Consider the following 15,559-nt stretch of genomic DNA (forward strand, 5'->3'; position numbering starts at 1 on the left):
AGGCATCTCCTCCCTGGCTCCTGACATGACAACTCCACAAGCTGCTGTGGGCAGGATTTCAGTGGATCAGCTCAGGTCCACTTTGGATTCCTCCAGAAGATCCTCATCAAATCTCTGCAGAGCAATGGGAGGGGTAATCGAAATAATTCTGGTGGCCTCATTTCTCCAGTGTTGTTATTTTACCCAGGACACTGAGACCCTCTGCTGCCTGACCTTGTTTGCAGCAATTCTGCTTTAACAAATTATTAATTACCAACTATACTCACAGATAATGGTGATCTCTGGTGTGCAGGGAGAAGGTGCTGCAGCCACTGTCCCCACTGACACCCACATTCCCAGCCAAGAGAGGAACTGTGGCTGTGGCAGGGGCTGCAGGCTGGCCCCTGTGCCCCAGCCCAAGGCAGTACAAAGCCAATTCTCCTTCCCGCAGCTGTGCCAAGCACCTGGAGGACAAGGGATGGAGACATAGCTCATTCTTCATTGACTTCTTACTTACACAGCCTGGCCCTTGGTAAAGGGCTTTCTAGTGTCAATAAATCTCCACATTTTTACAGCATCCTCCACGGAACAGTCAAAAATATCAATAGTAAAGCACAAAATCTTTGAGATGCTCTTGTTTGAGAGTTTCTTGTTCTCATCTGACACTTTAAAAAAGTGTGACATAAAATCTGAACAGCCCAGTGAGAGCTAAAACTAAAATCTGACCATCAATTAAAAATCATCCAAGTCCTGTTAATTTCTTAGCTATGCTCTGTCCCTCCTTCTCCATTTACTCCTCTTGTTTATTTGGGACAGTGGATCTTTGGGACTCTGAGCTATTAAAGGAATCCACTGTGACTGAGCAGTGCATGGTGTGACAAGGCTTCAGAGTTTCTGTGCCTTCCACGTTTCACTCCACCAAGCCATAAACAAATCATCAAATTTAGTTCCCAATCATACAGTCCAATATCCCTCTCTCTTGGAAATCCTGTTACTCCATGGGAACTCATCCTGGGCTCCCTCATTCCCAGGAATGGCAGGAAAGGGTCAAAGTATTCTACTCATTAGGGCTTCCAGCAGAAGTGACTGTGGAAAAATTTGGGGGAAAGCTCTTTAAATTATAATTAACCCTGGAAGAAATTGCCTGAGCATACAGAGCTTCCATTCCAGCAGAATCCTCTGCTTCAGCCTCTCCTCTGGAATTCTGCCCTGCTGTTTATAACAAAGGCCCAACAACAGGCTGGGCTTTACTGTATGTGGGTTTTATTCTTATTTAAGCATTTGCCTTCTCATTTTTCTGGAGGTTTCTCCCTTTCTTTATCATCCTGGCAGTTCTATCAAACCTCTCTTTCCCTCCACTCTCTCTTCAAGGTGTGGCTGGTTGATTAAGGCGTTCTATGAGGAATTTAAATAAGTTTAGCTGCTCCAGAACAAATTAAACATAAAATATAAATTGCATCTATTCCCACACAAACAGTCAAGGTGATAAGAATTGCTTAATGGAGCTGGCAGTTATATTGATCTCTTCTCTCTTCAAGGCAGGGACTTATGGTTTAATCGGATCTCCAGATGCTTCCACCATCACTTACTTTGCCAAAATAAAAGGAGAAAGAGAGAGGATTAATATCAAGAAGAAAACAACAAGGGCTTTGCTTCACAAGATAAATAAAAATCAATTTTTGTTTGTTAACAAACCTGTTCAGTGTTGCGAGGTAACAAATCCTGGAGACACTTGAGGACAGTGTTTACAAGACATACAGTGGTAGCCTTTTAAAGGCAATTAAAATCATTTTCTGTGAACTGTGAAGTCTTTTGAGATAATTGCCTTGTGCAGATAATTACAATGTGAATTTTTTTTCATTAGGTTTTGCTAGACAGAAGTTTTTTTCCTCTCTCTTTCTCTCCTTTGATGGTGTAAGAAATTTCCAGGTGTTTTAGGAGCTGTCTCAGGGAAGGGTGGTTTGTTTGCAGAATAGGGAGCAAACATGGAAAACCACTGCATGACTGAGAATGGAGGGAAAAGTCAAGAGGGAAACAAATTCCCAGCAGCAAAATTCTTCTGAGCACCGTCCCCATTAGAGATTTGTGTTGCCAATGCTCCCAGCAGGCTCCACATAACACCACAGCTTTGGTTTTGTGGGTGCCTCTACTGCACTGACAGCTCCCTGCAATGCATCTACCTTTACACTTTAAAAAGAAACTAAATAATTAACTTATTATCAGCACATTCAAATCTCAATGCATCTATCAGAAATTTTAACAAAAGCCAGAGTTCATACTTCACCCATTTAGTGGAGGTTGAAGTGCTCTGCTGCAAATCCAGCAGCCCTTCGTGGATCACATCACATTCTGCAGGTCCCCCAGAGCAGGACTCCGCTGGTCTCTTGCAAGAATTGCTCTGTATGACTCTGCTCAGCAGGTAGATTATCTGGATAATAAGAGGCAGCAGAGAAAAAATACTTTCCATGTTCATTGCCTTCAATAACAAACACATCAATAGTTGGATTTTACAAGTACAAAGCCACAGTCAATAGGTAAAATAAACCAACATAAAATAACTCTGGTCTTTCTATGATGTTAAACTATTTAACTGCAATTTGGTTTTATGCCCACAATTCTAAACCTGTCAGTGGAAGGAGAATATAATTTTATTCTGGAGGGGTTACTGTAAAACACAACTTTTTTCATTCATATACAAAGCAGCCCAGGACACAGTTTCTGTCCAGCTCAGTTCAAGCCCAAGCAGCACTCGATTGATTCAGCTGAAAATCTCAGACAATGGTCAAAGATAAACCACTGGGTCTTTTCTCAGCATGAGGACGATCCTCATTCATCCTTAAATCTGAGCATTTTAAGAAATATCTTATACAGAGAACAAAAAGTGCTTAGAAAGTTCCAATTAGGATTCAGCAGAGCACATCAGCACTTTTGTTTGCTTGTTTCAACACTCCCAGAGCGGTTCCATCCCAGGTGTGGCTGCAGAACTGCCCCCACTCTCCTATCTCATCTCGAGCTGCCTTTACACCCCAGTCCTATGAACTGTGCCAAAATCCTGAGGCCAAACTTCCTCCTGAGCTCACATTCCCTTTGTTCCATGTCCGAACACCCACGGAATACAGACATCCCTCCTTCCCTGCCTGCACAATGCCCAGCAATGCCTGGGGCCTGCCGGGTGCCACCACCCCACCAGCTGGGATTTATGGCAATTTCTGGGGTTTTTCACAAACCCACCTTCCTCTTGTCATCAAGGGACACAGCCTCCAGCTCGTAATCCTGCCTCCCGTGGAACACGATGCTGAAGCGCCTCCTCTCAGCGTCCTCGCAGCCTTTGACTTGGGAGAAAGGGAACTGCTTCTTAATAATTCCTTTCTCAATGTTAAAAACGATCCTGGTGTTGAAATCCAGCTGCAATAGAAAATTCTTCATCACTTGAGGCCATCTTTGTTGAAAGGCAAAGGCAGCATCCCAGTATTACCACGTGAAGGCATTTAGATAAAAGACCAGAATAAATAGAATTCAAAAATGACATTCCACCATCAAGATACTGCCCAATGTTTGTTTTAGTCACAAGGCAAACAGATATTCCTTGGAAGCTGTGTTTCCACTTCTCTTTTGATGAATATGCATCAATTTATCACTCTAAAATATTACTTCTTTTGAAATTCTCCTTGTCTCACAAAAGCCAGCACAGAAACTTCCCCTTCAGCACAGAATAATGGCAGGACCACCGCAGCAGAGATTGAATTCCTCCCTCCTTCGATCTCTGCCCCAGCACTGAAATGCAGTGAAGGTGTTTAGAACAGTTCTAAGTCAAGAACTTGTTGTGCAGACCACACAACCAAATGCCCACACTGTGGCCTTTCCCTCTGTTCTGTCTATGGCAGGAAGCCTCCAAAGCAGAACTTTGCTCGTGATTATCTCTGACTTTTGAAGGCTGCTGGTAATTGGAGGATTGAAATTAAGCTAATCCAGATTCCCAGACTGATAACTTCCACATCTACTACACCTCTCTCCATTTTTCCACTTTATGTCTAAACAAATAATCTTTTCATTCAAAAAGTGGTGAATATTGATGGAATTAAGGAGATTATATTTTGCACAGTTAAGACACAGTAGATAAAAACCACCCTGTAGCATGCATGACTTGGACTTACTTATTATCAAATTTTGTCCAAACTAGAAGAAGCTTTAGTGAAATCCGTGAAAAAAAACCCATGAAACCTTTGTCCCTGACTTCATGGAAGCAGGAAATCACCATCAGGTGTTGTCAACACAAGTTTGCTTTAATATATTTTTATACACTGCACCAAAAGTGAGGATTTTTGAAGGTACCTGCAAAATTCGTTTCTGCCAGCGGTAGTGTTTGTATTTGTAGATAATGAAGTTAAATTGTGACCCAGTTAGCAAATCCTGTGGATCCTGGAAAACAGAACAGAGATCAGCCACACATCCCACACTGGGATAACGTTTGGCCACCCAAATCCAGCCGTTCTCAGGTGAAATCTCTCTCTGTGAACAGAAACAGCACCGGAGGTTTTGCAGGAGAATTCCACATGGAGATAGATGGAAGCATCCTCCTGACCTTTGTTAATCATGTTAATGAGGATGGGGAGAGAGACTATTCACAAGGGCATGGATTTACAGGACAAGGGAGAATGGCTTCACACTGACGCAGAGCAGGTTTGGATTAAATATGAGAAAGAAATTCTTTACTATGAGGGTGGTGAGGCCCTGGAAAAGAGAAGCTGCGGATTCCCCATCCCTGGAAATGTTCCAGGCCAGGCTGGATGGGAACACTGGAGCAACCTGGGATAGTGGGAGGTGCAGGGAGGTGGAACAAGATGAGCTTTTAGGTCCCTTCCAACACAAACCATCCCATGATTCTGCAATTCTGCCCCACATTTATTGACCCAGTATTTGATGCAGCACTCAGAATAACAACCCTTGTGTGGATTTGAACTCCTTCATCCAGGTAATGCCACCAGTGCAGCTGCAGCATTTCCATGGAATATCCATCACACAGGACATCACCAGCAGCACCAGCCAGTCATACCTGTCCTGTCTGGTTATGAACGGGGCTGTCTGTGATTCCCAGGCTGTGGTTGTATCCTTGACAGCAATCCAGACACGCTCCTCATCTCAGCAGGGCTTTCCAGAACCTCTGACTATATTACAAAATAGATCAAAGGAGTGGCCTTACCTTTTCAGCATACACCTCCTTCTGTGCCAAATGCAGAGCTCCTTCAATGCTCACTTCTTTATTTTTCACCATATTCATAATTTTGAGGATTTTTTCCTGGCTTAACTGGCAAAAAAAAAAAAAAAAAAAAGTCAATCAAATGTTCTTGGAGACTGGTTTTTCACCTGGCTGTGGAGGATACAGAGTGCTCGTGACACAACCACGGTAGGTGCCGTAAAATTACAATTTCATTCATATTTTATGTCCTACTGACAACCTGCCCAGCAAATATAATCGCCCTTTGAAACGTGGTGAAAGTCCACAAGATATCAAATATACAGGGGTTTTTACAACTTTAGAAGATGTGGTGGTAATATCTGGAGATAGAACTGCCAGGGGAAACCTTTCTGAGTTAGAAACCCTGGCAAGAAGTGAAAACATCAATTTTGCATGGGAGCCTGTCTAATTCTGAGTGTAAAGTCCTGCATACAAGACAACATGAAAGAAAAATCAGGAGCATTTGAAATTTTCCGGGTGAAGAGGAGGCAAACTGCTGTTGGTAGGAGGAGGTGCAGCTGCCAGGGGGACTTAGTGAAGCACATTAAAAGCCAGCGTTGCACTTCCCCTTTCTCTCCCCAAAAACAGGAGGTTGAACTGCCAGTAAACTCAGACACAAATGTCTGTCCCTCCCGAGTGCAGCAGGTGTGGCTGCAGCGGCAAACAGGAATCGAGCAAAGCAGAAAGGCGAGGGGAGGCACCAGGGATGCAGAGCTGCCGCTGTCACAGCACTGGCAAGGCACAGCCACGGGCTTTGCAGAGCAATAAACAACTTCCTTTGAGACAGACCACAGAGTCCCCGCGTGTGACATCCATCCCTCAACAGCAGCAGAGCTGGGAATCCGGGAGGAGCCTGGAGGTTTTACAGGCAGAGCTCAGGAAGTTGGAATTTTTTTATCCAAACTCCGTTAGCTCCAAGATCCAGCGTTCCCTGTGCCCTGAGAATGGCTTCACCACCGGGACAGATCTGCCAGAGGGAAATCTTGCTTTGCAAGCATTCTTTTCAAACTCTCCAGGTGGATATCCAGGTGCAGAGCCCAGCCCAGGCTGTGCAGGAGCGAGGGAAGGGCAGGAGGGTTGGGAAGGGGCCTCTCCTGCAGCTGGAGATGCTGAGGACCTGCCCAGCTTTTCCTACACCCACCACTCTCCACAGAGAGAGCAGCTCCTCTGCTGAACACCCCAGCAATGCAGCACAAGGCCCTCTCAGAGTCACACAGGATCACTGAGGCTGGAAAAAATCTTCCCAACCCTTGTGTCCAACCTGTGATTGATCCCCCCCACGCCCAGTCCTTCCTTGGACACCCCAACCCCCTGGACACCTGGCACAGCTGATGTGCCCCATAAAAACAACCAGTCCCACCACAGAGGTCCAGCAAACCCACAGATTCCCCTTTTCCCAAGCCACACTACACCCAACACTCATTATTTTACCAAATTTCTGACATCTCAGCCAGTTTCTGGGGGACACACACTCTGCACGTTTTTACAGCCTCCAAATAAAACTGACAGCAAAAGAAATATTTTGTTTTTAAAGCCCTGGAATTTTCAATGCTAATATAAAGGTAACTTATGGCACAGCTCCCAGCTGCAAGCAGAAATGGGAACAGTGAGGAAAGGGGGAAAGCAGCCTGACAATTCATTCACAGAAGGTTCCTACAATGACCTCCCCACTCGCTGCTGGAATTTTAAATGGCCACATATTCACACCTCACATGCACTGGGTAGGATTGGATCTTAACAAGACAATTCCCCACCGAACAGGCTCTGTGTGAGTAAACAAGAATATGGATATATCTGAATTGAAAAACACAGTTACCCTAAGGCTAAGCTCTGCCAGCTCCAAACTGCAAGATCCTATTTATTCAGGATAGCAGCTCCTGAGATGAAGTTGGAAAGTATTTTTGCCTGTTAGGCCTTTTTGTATGGAGAAAGGTTCAAAGACTTTTTGCAGCATGATGACAATGTTAATTTCGTTTTTTCAAATTTAATTTTTTAAGATTTTTTTTCTTAAAAAAAAAAAAAATTGCAGAAAGGGAGACATTCAACTTAATATTCAACTCTTCCTCCTTCTTACCTTCACCAAAGTCTCTTTTAGACTCAAATGAATTTCTGCCCAAGACATGAAAGCAACAGGGAAAATGTCTTAATTTGCTTAATAATGGATGAGGAAAAAGGTGTTTACAAAAGAGAAACAAATCATTCTGTGTATTTAATTTCAGGAAGGTTTGTTAGGAAGTCAGACTGACAGAGAATCCATTCCCAAGAAGCACACAAAAGGCACTGCTTGGGGCAGGTTGTTTTTAACAGCACCTTGTTGTTTTCACCTCTCTTAACTCTCTGCACATCTGTAAGCAGGAGGGGAACATTTCCAAAGCCAAGAGAGGCAAAAAAGGGCATTTTTCAGCTCATGAGAACTGTCAGAATTGTCAGAAACCTGTCTGGCTCACTTAGGTTGTTGACAGTCACATGTTTCATGGTATTTTTACTTGCAAACAAGACTCCAGTATCAGATCCTGACCTTTATCACTTTGTACCTCGGGGGCTTTTCTCTCAGCACGACAGAATTTTTGTAATGTGTTTGTTTTGGTTATATTTTTCTTAAAAAGAAGCAAAATTTGTCATATTATCCACCAAAATGCCACTAAGCCAGTCTGTGTTACACTGCCTAATAAAATGTGACTGGAGCAACCAAACTGAATGTTTTATACAAGACTGAATAACAAAACTTAGAAAAAAATTAAATTCTTCCATTATAAAGCCAGCACTTTAAGGAAATACATGAGATTGTGTTAATAATGCACTCACTCACCTGCCAGGTTAAAGCAGCTTGTTTAAAACAGATTAAATTTCCATCACCCACCCCAAATTCAGTAGAGCCACACAAGTGATTTGAGAGAATTCACAATTGAAGGAAGAGCATGGGGCTCCAGACATTCTCTGGAAGGAGAGGCTTTTACATTTTTGGCCTGGTACAAAATGTGTTTCGTGGGGAGAGAGGAGATTTCTGGCTCATTCTGGGGCAGCTGCCAATGCTGCCCTGCACATGACCCCTCCCAGGCCTTCCTGCCTCTCCCCATCTCCCCAGCACAGGCTCACAGGAGGCCCTAAAAGGACCCTCTAGAGGGTTTTGCATGGAGTCTCCACACTGTGGAAATATAGGAAAAATAGGATTCAGGTAGGATGGTCCAGGGAATAAGAAGAAGCTGAGCAAAAGCCACATCACCCGAGTCACTCTTGAGCAGGGCAGAGGGAAGCACACAGGACGTGGGGCACTGCTCAAGGATAAAAGGCCAAATGTGTTCCTCTGCTCTTCTTCCTGACTCTCACCCTGCAATAAACACTGGCTCACTCCCCCAGAGGGTCACAGGATGGCTCTGACTCCTGTGCAGCCACCTGAGCTCCCTGGGCTTCTCCAGGGGACAATCCACCCCTGCAGACCTGTCTTGTTACCTGAGAACCCTTTCCCTGCACTGCCTGCAGAGGAATTGGAGCTATGTGGCTTTTGCTCAGCTTCTTCTTATTCCTTGGACCATCCTACCTGAATCCTAACAATATGACAGCAATCCAATGCAAAAATGCTCCTGGGATCTGTGCACACGCATCCATGGAGACACAGAGCAGGACATGGGGCTCCACAGCCCCACACATGACCACAGCTGTCACAAACACCGGCATGACTGGGTGAGACATCATTTCAGGCTCACCCAGGAGGAGATCACAGCTCATCTGCCCCCAGCTCTATCATTTCCTGAGACAACAGAGCCCAGTCATACAGAAATCCTGCTCCCTGCACCAAAGAGGAGCCAATTTGATGCAGTTCTAGGCAAGCTTTTCACTGTTAAGCATTCCTTACACTTGTCCCGATTAAAGATTAAACATCCTCATCTGCTCCCTGCAAGGAGCAAGAGACAGCAGCTCCTGGGTGTGCAGGATCCAGAGGGAAGGTGGGACTGGGAGGGCTTGTTCCAAATTCTCTGCCCTCCACAGCAGCATCTCCCTCCTGGCACTTCCATGCTCCAAGGATAAGGGGCTCAGCCCAAGAGGAAAGGATCAGGTAAGGGTTAATTGTGGCTTTACAGAACTCTCATTAATTTGGGGGCATAAATCTGACTGAACTTCACTCTGCCTGCATGCTGAACGTGTCATTTAAGTGATTTTAAAACCAGACACAATCTGGATTGCCTTAAAGCTCCAGCTTGGTGTTATCAACTTCCATCTCCTAATTTATTCACTTCCACCAAGTTTGAACTTGGCCCAAAACGTGCTGAGTGCTCCCATACATTTCCAAGGGGGTGGTTGTCTCCTAGGACTGGGGTATCTGAAAGGCCTTCACTTTTAATTTACGTGAAATATCAATCCAGGTGACTGATGTGGTGTTTTTGTGTGGCAATACCATCTTTTGTAGCCAGACCTAGAGACAGACCAATATTATTTGTCAAACAGAGCTGCTATTCATCAAATAAATTATCCATCTGTAATAATGTTTTGCATTATTTCTTCAGATCCATATCTGGCTGAATAGTATCTGTCAACATTTATTCAAAGAAGAAGGTATTCATCAAACAGGAGCTTGATTTCCTTGAAAACACTGCAAATTCTGCCACTTCCAGAAGGAGCTGGAGGAGCCCAAAGATATTTTATTGTAATTTATTTCTTATTGGTATAAAGGTATGGAGTGATTGTTTATAGCATAAAAAATCTCAAAGAACTATTCTCAAAAAATATGAAGATATAAACTGGTGCCCAGTGACATGTCCATAGCACAGCTACAATACCAACAATTTTAACTATTCTCAGTACTGAAAACATCACCATATTGAGGAACCTCAAACCCTTGACATTTCTTAAAATTCCCCTCTGAAAAACTGACACTTTCTAGGTCTCACATGAGGCAAACACTTCAGATTTTCCCTCAGTTACCAGCATGGACCCTCCTGCTCCAACAGCTCTGAGAACTCGTCAGGAAATGGCACTTGGAAAGTAATTTCACTGTGGAAACTCAGGATAAATTGAGTGGTGCTGCTTGCACAGGAGACTGACTTTGTTCTGTTCACTGTTTCATCAGTGATCTGCTCAAGGACTGGAGATTATGTTCATTAAATTTGCAGATTTTGACGGGCAGGTGGAAAGAACAGCGAGGGGGCTTCAAATTCCAAACAACTTTGACAAATGAGAGCAGCAATAATCTATAATTCAGCAAGCAGGTGGGGAAAAAAAATCAGGATGTTCAGCAGGAACTGCCAGCTTCACAAGCACTGGCTGAAGACGACATTTTTTGCAGAAAAAGCCCAGAAGTTTGAGCAGCTTGCACAACGACAGCAGTTCCCAACACGGTGCTGCTGCAATAAAAGGGAATTTCCCTCGGGGAGATTCCAGGCAGCAGCAAAACACAGAGTGCTCAGCACTGAGGAAGGATTCGGCTGGAACAGGGCAGGACGTTTTCCATGCCTCCAGAAAAGAGCTGGAGGAGTCCAGCTCAGGACAATGAGAGCAATCAGAGCTTTGGGAAAACGGGATTTACAAGGGAAGGGAGGAAGGACTGGGATTTCAGAGCCTGGGGAAGGCTGGGGCAGGTTCATAAACAGCTGCTGCCAAAAGGGAAGGAGCAGGCGGCTCCCTGTGTGGTGGGGTAAGGAGAAATACGGGATAAATTACAGCAAAAGAGGTTCTGCTGAGATGTTTGGAAAATACAAGGATAACACTGAGCCATCCAGGGAAAATTATGGAGTCTCCCACCACTAAACATCCTTAAGAAGAATTTAACAAATGCTTGTGCCATATCTAACCTGCTCTTTGTTGGACCTGCATTTTACACACTCGTTTTGCACTTTGATTCAGTCCAAGCCTGCAAAGAACAGAAGGTTTCACTGCTTTTCCAGGGGAAAGAGGCAGTCAGAGATTTAAAAATTTTGGAAAACTCCATCCAGCCTATGGGCTTTTATTTCCAAGGCAGAGATGCTCCCTGGAAATCTCTCCTTCAGGGACCATGTGCTGCTTTATCAGAACCAGCCTCAGCATCACCACAGTCTGTGGCCTGAATATTTTAAATTAGACTTGATTTCAAAACAGTATTTAAGTGCAAACTTACCCAGTAATTTCTTGGTGTACTGAGGTATAATTTAAATGCTCTGCTACAAAATGGACTGAAATAGAATAAAGAAGGTGGCTCATACAGGAGCATTTCAGTTTGCTACTAAAATAATAACATTCTATGCCTTTAGCTACGGTAATTAAAATAACCCACAGTGATAAGAAGTATCAAGGATTATCATATTTGCTTATTAACATGATAGTCAAATTAATCTTGTGAAGAAACAAAAAGATTGCTGGGCTACTTAACAGCAACATCTAATTATTTTGGAGAAAAATATGCATCCTTCTGCTCACAGGCTCACAATCTCATCTTGTGCCCCCATGCCTTGTAACAGAAAGATTCATATCAAGCACGAACCAGGCTGCTAAAATTATTAAATGCTGAACAAGAGATTTCATTATGCTGGAGGTTTATTAAATCACATTAACACCTGCTAGGCAAAGGTATGAAGTGCAACAGAGAAAGCAGCACTGATTTCACACACATTTAACTGAGGATCCAGGGTCTCCATGAGTTTCACATTAATTAGCTGGAACATTTAATGAACAAACTCTTAAATTACGTTCTAATCAAAATACAGACTAAGAGCTTACAAAACAAACCCCCAACGAGCATCCATCTGCTGGTGCAACATTTCTGACCTGATTTCTCCTTTCCCCAGGATTCTGGTTTGCTAATAAATCATCCTAGCAAAATATTGAGGTAAATTTCTCCTTACCCATCTCCTCCTGAACTCCAACAGATTTGGCAGGATATGATCCTTGTCTGTATAATGGTTTTGTTCTGTTCTGACTACCTGCCTATAAAAATACACCACATTTTCCAAACAGGGGCAGATTCCTCAGGATCAGCTACCTGGACATCAATTTAAGCTGGGCCCTAAAGTCAGAAGATAATTTCTGTTCAAAAAAAGGCTTGAGAATATTCACTGCGCTCCCAGTTTCAGGAATGTGGGCAATACTGAGAATTAAACAAGACACGTGGAGCTCCAAATGCCTCAAGAGCAAGAAATTTAACAGCAAGGCTTCACCTTTGTCTGGGTGATGAGGAAGACATCTCAGGATGTGCTTCATCCCTGTCCCTCAGGCTACCAGAGCTGCTGCCAAGGCTGGGGGCACCTTCATGAATACACATATCAGAAAATATGGAATCATTTGGCCTCATTTAAATGGAATTGATCCCTTGGTAAGTATACAGTAAAAATCCACTTTAAGCTACCTCAGAAAAAAACAGTGAAATTTTAAAAAATGGGGAAAAAAATGAATCACCTAAGAGAGGTGGCCTTTAAGAAAAAGTCTAATGAAAACTGTAGGGGAAATCCATGGGGATAAAGTACTTTAAAGCAGCTGATTAAAGTAAAGCAGGGTGGAAAAGCAAAAGGTCTGGCAGCCATTCCACCTTGCACCATGATCTTATCAGCTCTCAGAAGACTCAGATGAAAAGCCCCAGAAAGACATATAGTCAACTTTTAAAAGGAGTTCACAAGAAGTTTAAAACACATTTTTTCTCAGGCACAGTTTCTCTGTGTGGGCATTTTGGTGCTCGTACAAGCTGAGCTTTGTGCATGTGCTTCACTGCAGGGCTGGGGGAGTGAAAGTCAGTGAAAAGTGACACCATCTGGTCGTGGTTTCCTGTTTGCTGGTTCTCATTCATGTAAAGCCCTTTCTGGTAGCAAACATTTGGTTGTTTCCACATCTGTGCTGCCCCCGACCTGCCCAGCAGTGCAAGAGGGAAGATGAGAGATTCATAAGCTGCCACTCGTGCCTGTGTGTCTGTGCCAAGCCATAAACACATGAGCCACGGGCAGCAGGGAAAGGGAAAACCCTTCCAGGGCTGGGTTTGTGCTTTTTCAACCCCTCTGGCATCAACAGCTTCTCCAAAGAGACCCCAGCACCACCAGAGCCTGGCTTAGCAAACCTCTCATATTTGAGGAACAAGGGGAACCATGAAAACTGGGCTGGACCTCCCCAGCCCTCGCACTTTGCCAGGCAGGAGCAGTGCCAGATAAGGTGCTATTACTTGAGGTGAAGCAATTATTAACTGTCAAGCTCAAGAATTCAGTCTTTGGATCACCTGTCAGTGCCCTGCTCAAAAACCTTGCCAGGCCCAGGGGGCTGGTGCTGTGTGGAGGTAACCAGAGGCAGCCCCTGCCCTCTTCCCCCTGTGACAATCCAAAGACCAATAAATAGGTCTTCCTCCTCATCTGTGTAATTGCTCTGGGGTTTTCCAGAGCCTGGCCTAGCAAATCTCTCATATTTGAGGAACAAGGGGAACCATGCAAACAGGGCTGGATCCTCCCCAGCCCTCCCGCTTTGCCAGCCAGGAGAACTCAGAGCCTGCACACAACACAATCCTTCTTTTCCCTAAGTGCTCTTTTCCCTCTGCCAATCCCATCAGCTGTCCCAGTCACAGAGGAGCTTCCCACTGCTCAATTCTCCAGGTAACAGACTTCCAAATATGCAAATATTGAAACAAGCAGGAGGCTACAAGTCTCTGTGTGTGGCAGGCACTCAGACAAATCCACAGTGCTGCAAGCTGATGTATATTCAGTTCTGGCATATCAATCACCTCAGATTCCAGTAGGATTATCAAAAGACTGCTTTTGCCTATAATATAAAGCGCTTTTTCTCCCCTCCAATTACCTTATGGAAATTTTTAGCACAGATAATATACAGTGTTAATAAATCCTCTCTAGCATGGCAAGAGAAAGACTGATTTTCTCTCCTTGTATCAGGAAAACTTCGCACGTTTCAACTTTCTCAAGAATAAAGTACAGAAAAATATTGTCTCCTACACATCTTCTGCAAACACTCTCTGATATATGAGACCAGTCTGAGCTCATATCACGTAATAGTCCATTACATCAAACAACCTACTGCAAATTCCTTGCCAATAAAGCACAAAGCCATTCCCAGTTTCTGATAAACCATCTCCAGCTACGCACAACAAGCAGCACTTCCACACAAGCCATAACACTTTCTGCCTTTACCTGTGAAAAAGTGTCTGGTGTTCTTGTATTATCCATGTCTGGGGAAATTCTATTTGTTTCATCAGTATCCTACAGGGCTGCAAAGTGCAGTTTATTCATGAATCACACCTGCTTCTCCACAGCATGCTGCTCGCTCTCTCTCTGTCTCTTATGAAATCTTGCAGCCAATGGCTTTTATTAAGTGCTACTTCCTTTTATGCTGAGAACTGAAAGAAACAATAATGATGCTTTTCTTCCTTATAGCAGCTCTGTGAAAAGACAAAAAAAAAAAGTAGAAGTTATTTGTTTGCTTTTCCTGAACTGATATTTATGTTCCAGTGACTTCCTGAAATCACCAAGCCCAGACTGCTGAAATTATGATTTATTACTATTTATTATGATTTATTACATTGCATCTGTCTGAACACCCAGCATATGTTAGTTACCCAAATAAAGTCCATGCTAAATGTAAGAAAGTTTGCCTGAGGAGCTACAAACACAGTGCCCAGTTTTCCCAGCAGTGCTTTTATGCACAGCAGCAATTTTTAACACATCTCCAAACTCCAGCATGAATATCTGCATATTGGACAGGAGCACCAAGGCACCCGCAGCTTCATGCACAAGACTCCTCCAAAGACAAAAAACATTTTAAACTTTTTCTTTGCTGTCTGTACAGGGAAGAGAATTGTGAATCGGAGAGGAAATTACCAGCAAAGCACTCCTGAAATCAAACCCCAGCCCTGACAAAAATTGTTCAGCAGCTACAGGGAAAACACACCTTGGCTTCCCCACCTTTATATAGTGACTCCTGCAACATCACAAACCCACATCAAAATCAATCTGGAGATTGAAAGTTCTGGAGACACGCACAGCTGGAAGATGAACTCTTCATATTCTGAAATTTCTTCTCCTCCAAGCAGAGGGGAAAATCAGAAGCTCTGAAACATCACCTACAAAGCAGAGTTTTTAAGAAGCAACAGGAATTGAAAACATTTGGGGTTGATGACAAGTCTCCTTCCTCTGCTGCTCTAAAAGCAGCTTTTTGATAGCAACAACACAGGAAGTTGAGGAGGCCAGGGCAAAGCAGGTGCCACTGGATCACTCTGAGCCCAGGGTGGGCTCTGGCTCAGCCCCCACACCCACAGGTACAAATCCCACCCATCAGTGCCAGAGCTCTGGAGTGAGAAGTGGGAGAGAAAGGATTGGGAATGAACTCTCCCAGATCACTTGAGGCACTGGAAACTAAATGGGAGGTCAATATATGCTAATATAAACAGGGTTT

At 43.8% G+C, this 15,559-nt stretch overlaps 1 protein-coding gene across 2 annotated transcripts in view; it reads right to left on the reverse strand.

The window, feature by feature from the left end:
- The window catches only part of LOC121672564 (formin-like protein 13), a 31,277-nt gene extending 16,737 nt beyond the window's left edge, over positions 1-14,540 (reverse strand). For both annotated transcript variants that reach the window (XM_042045265.1, XM_042045259.1), the window contains exons 1-6: positions 14,299-14,540; positions 5,180-5,284; positions 4,312-4,398; positions 3,211-3,384; positions 2,259-2,407; positions 267-443 (exon numbers count right to left, since the gene is read on the reverse strand). In XM_042045265.1, the coding sequence (XP_041901199.1) occupies positions 267-443; positions 2,259-2,407; positions 3,211-3,384; positions 4,312-4,398; positions 5,180-5,284; positions 14,299-14,334 (728 nt within the window). In that variant the 5' untranslated portion in view covers positions 14,335-14,540. The remainder of the gene's footprint in view (positions 1-266; positions 444-2,258; positions 2,408-3,210; positions 3,385-4,311; positions 4,399-5,179; positions 5,285-14,298) is intronic.
- Between the last annotated feature and the right edge of the window lie 1,019 nt (positions 14,541-15,559).

This window comes from Corvus kubaryi, unplaced genomic scaffold (assembly GCF_017639235.1).
Source record: "Corvus kubaryi isolate FWS band 111438036 unplaced genomic scaffold, C.kubaryi_AGA036_p1.0 134, whole genome shotgun sequence".
Classification (NCBI taxonomy): domain Eukaryota; kingdom Metazoa; phylum Chordata; class Aves; order Passeriformes; family Corvidae; genus Corvus; species Corvus kubaryi.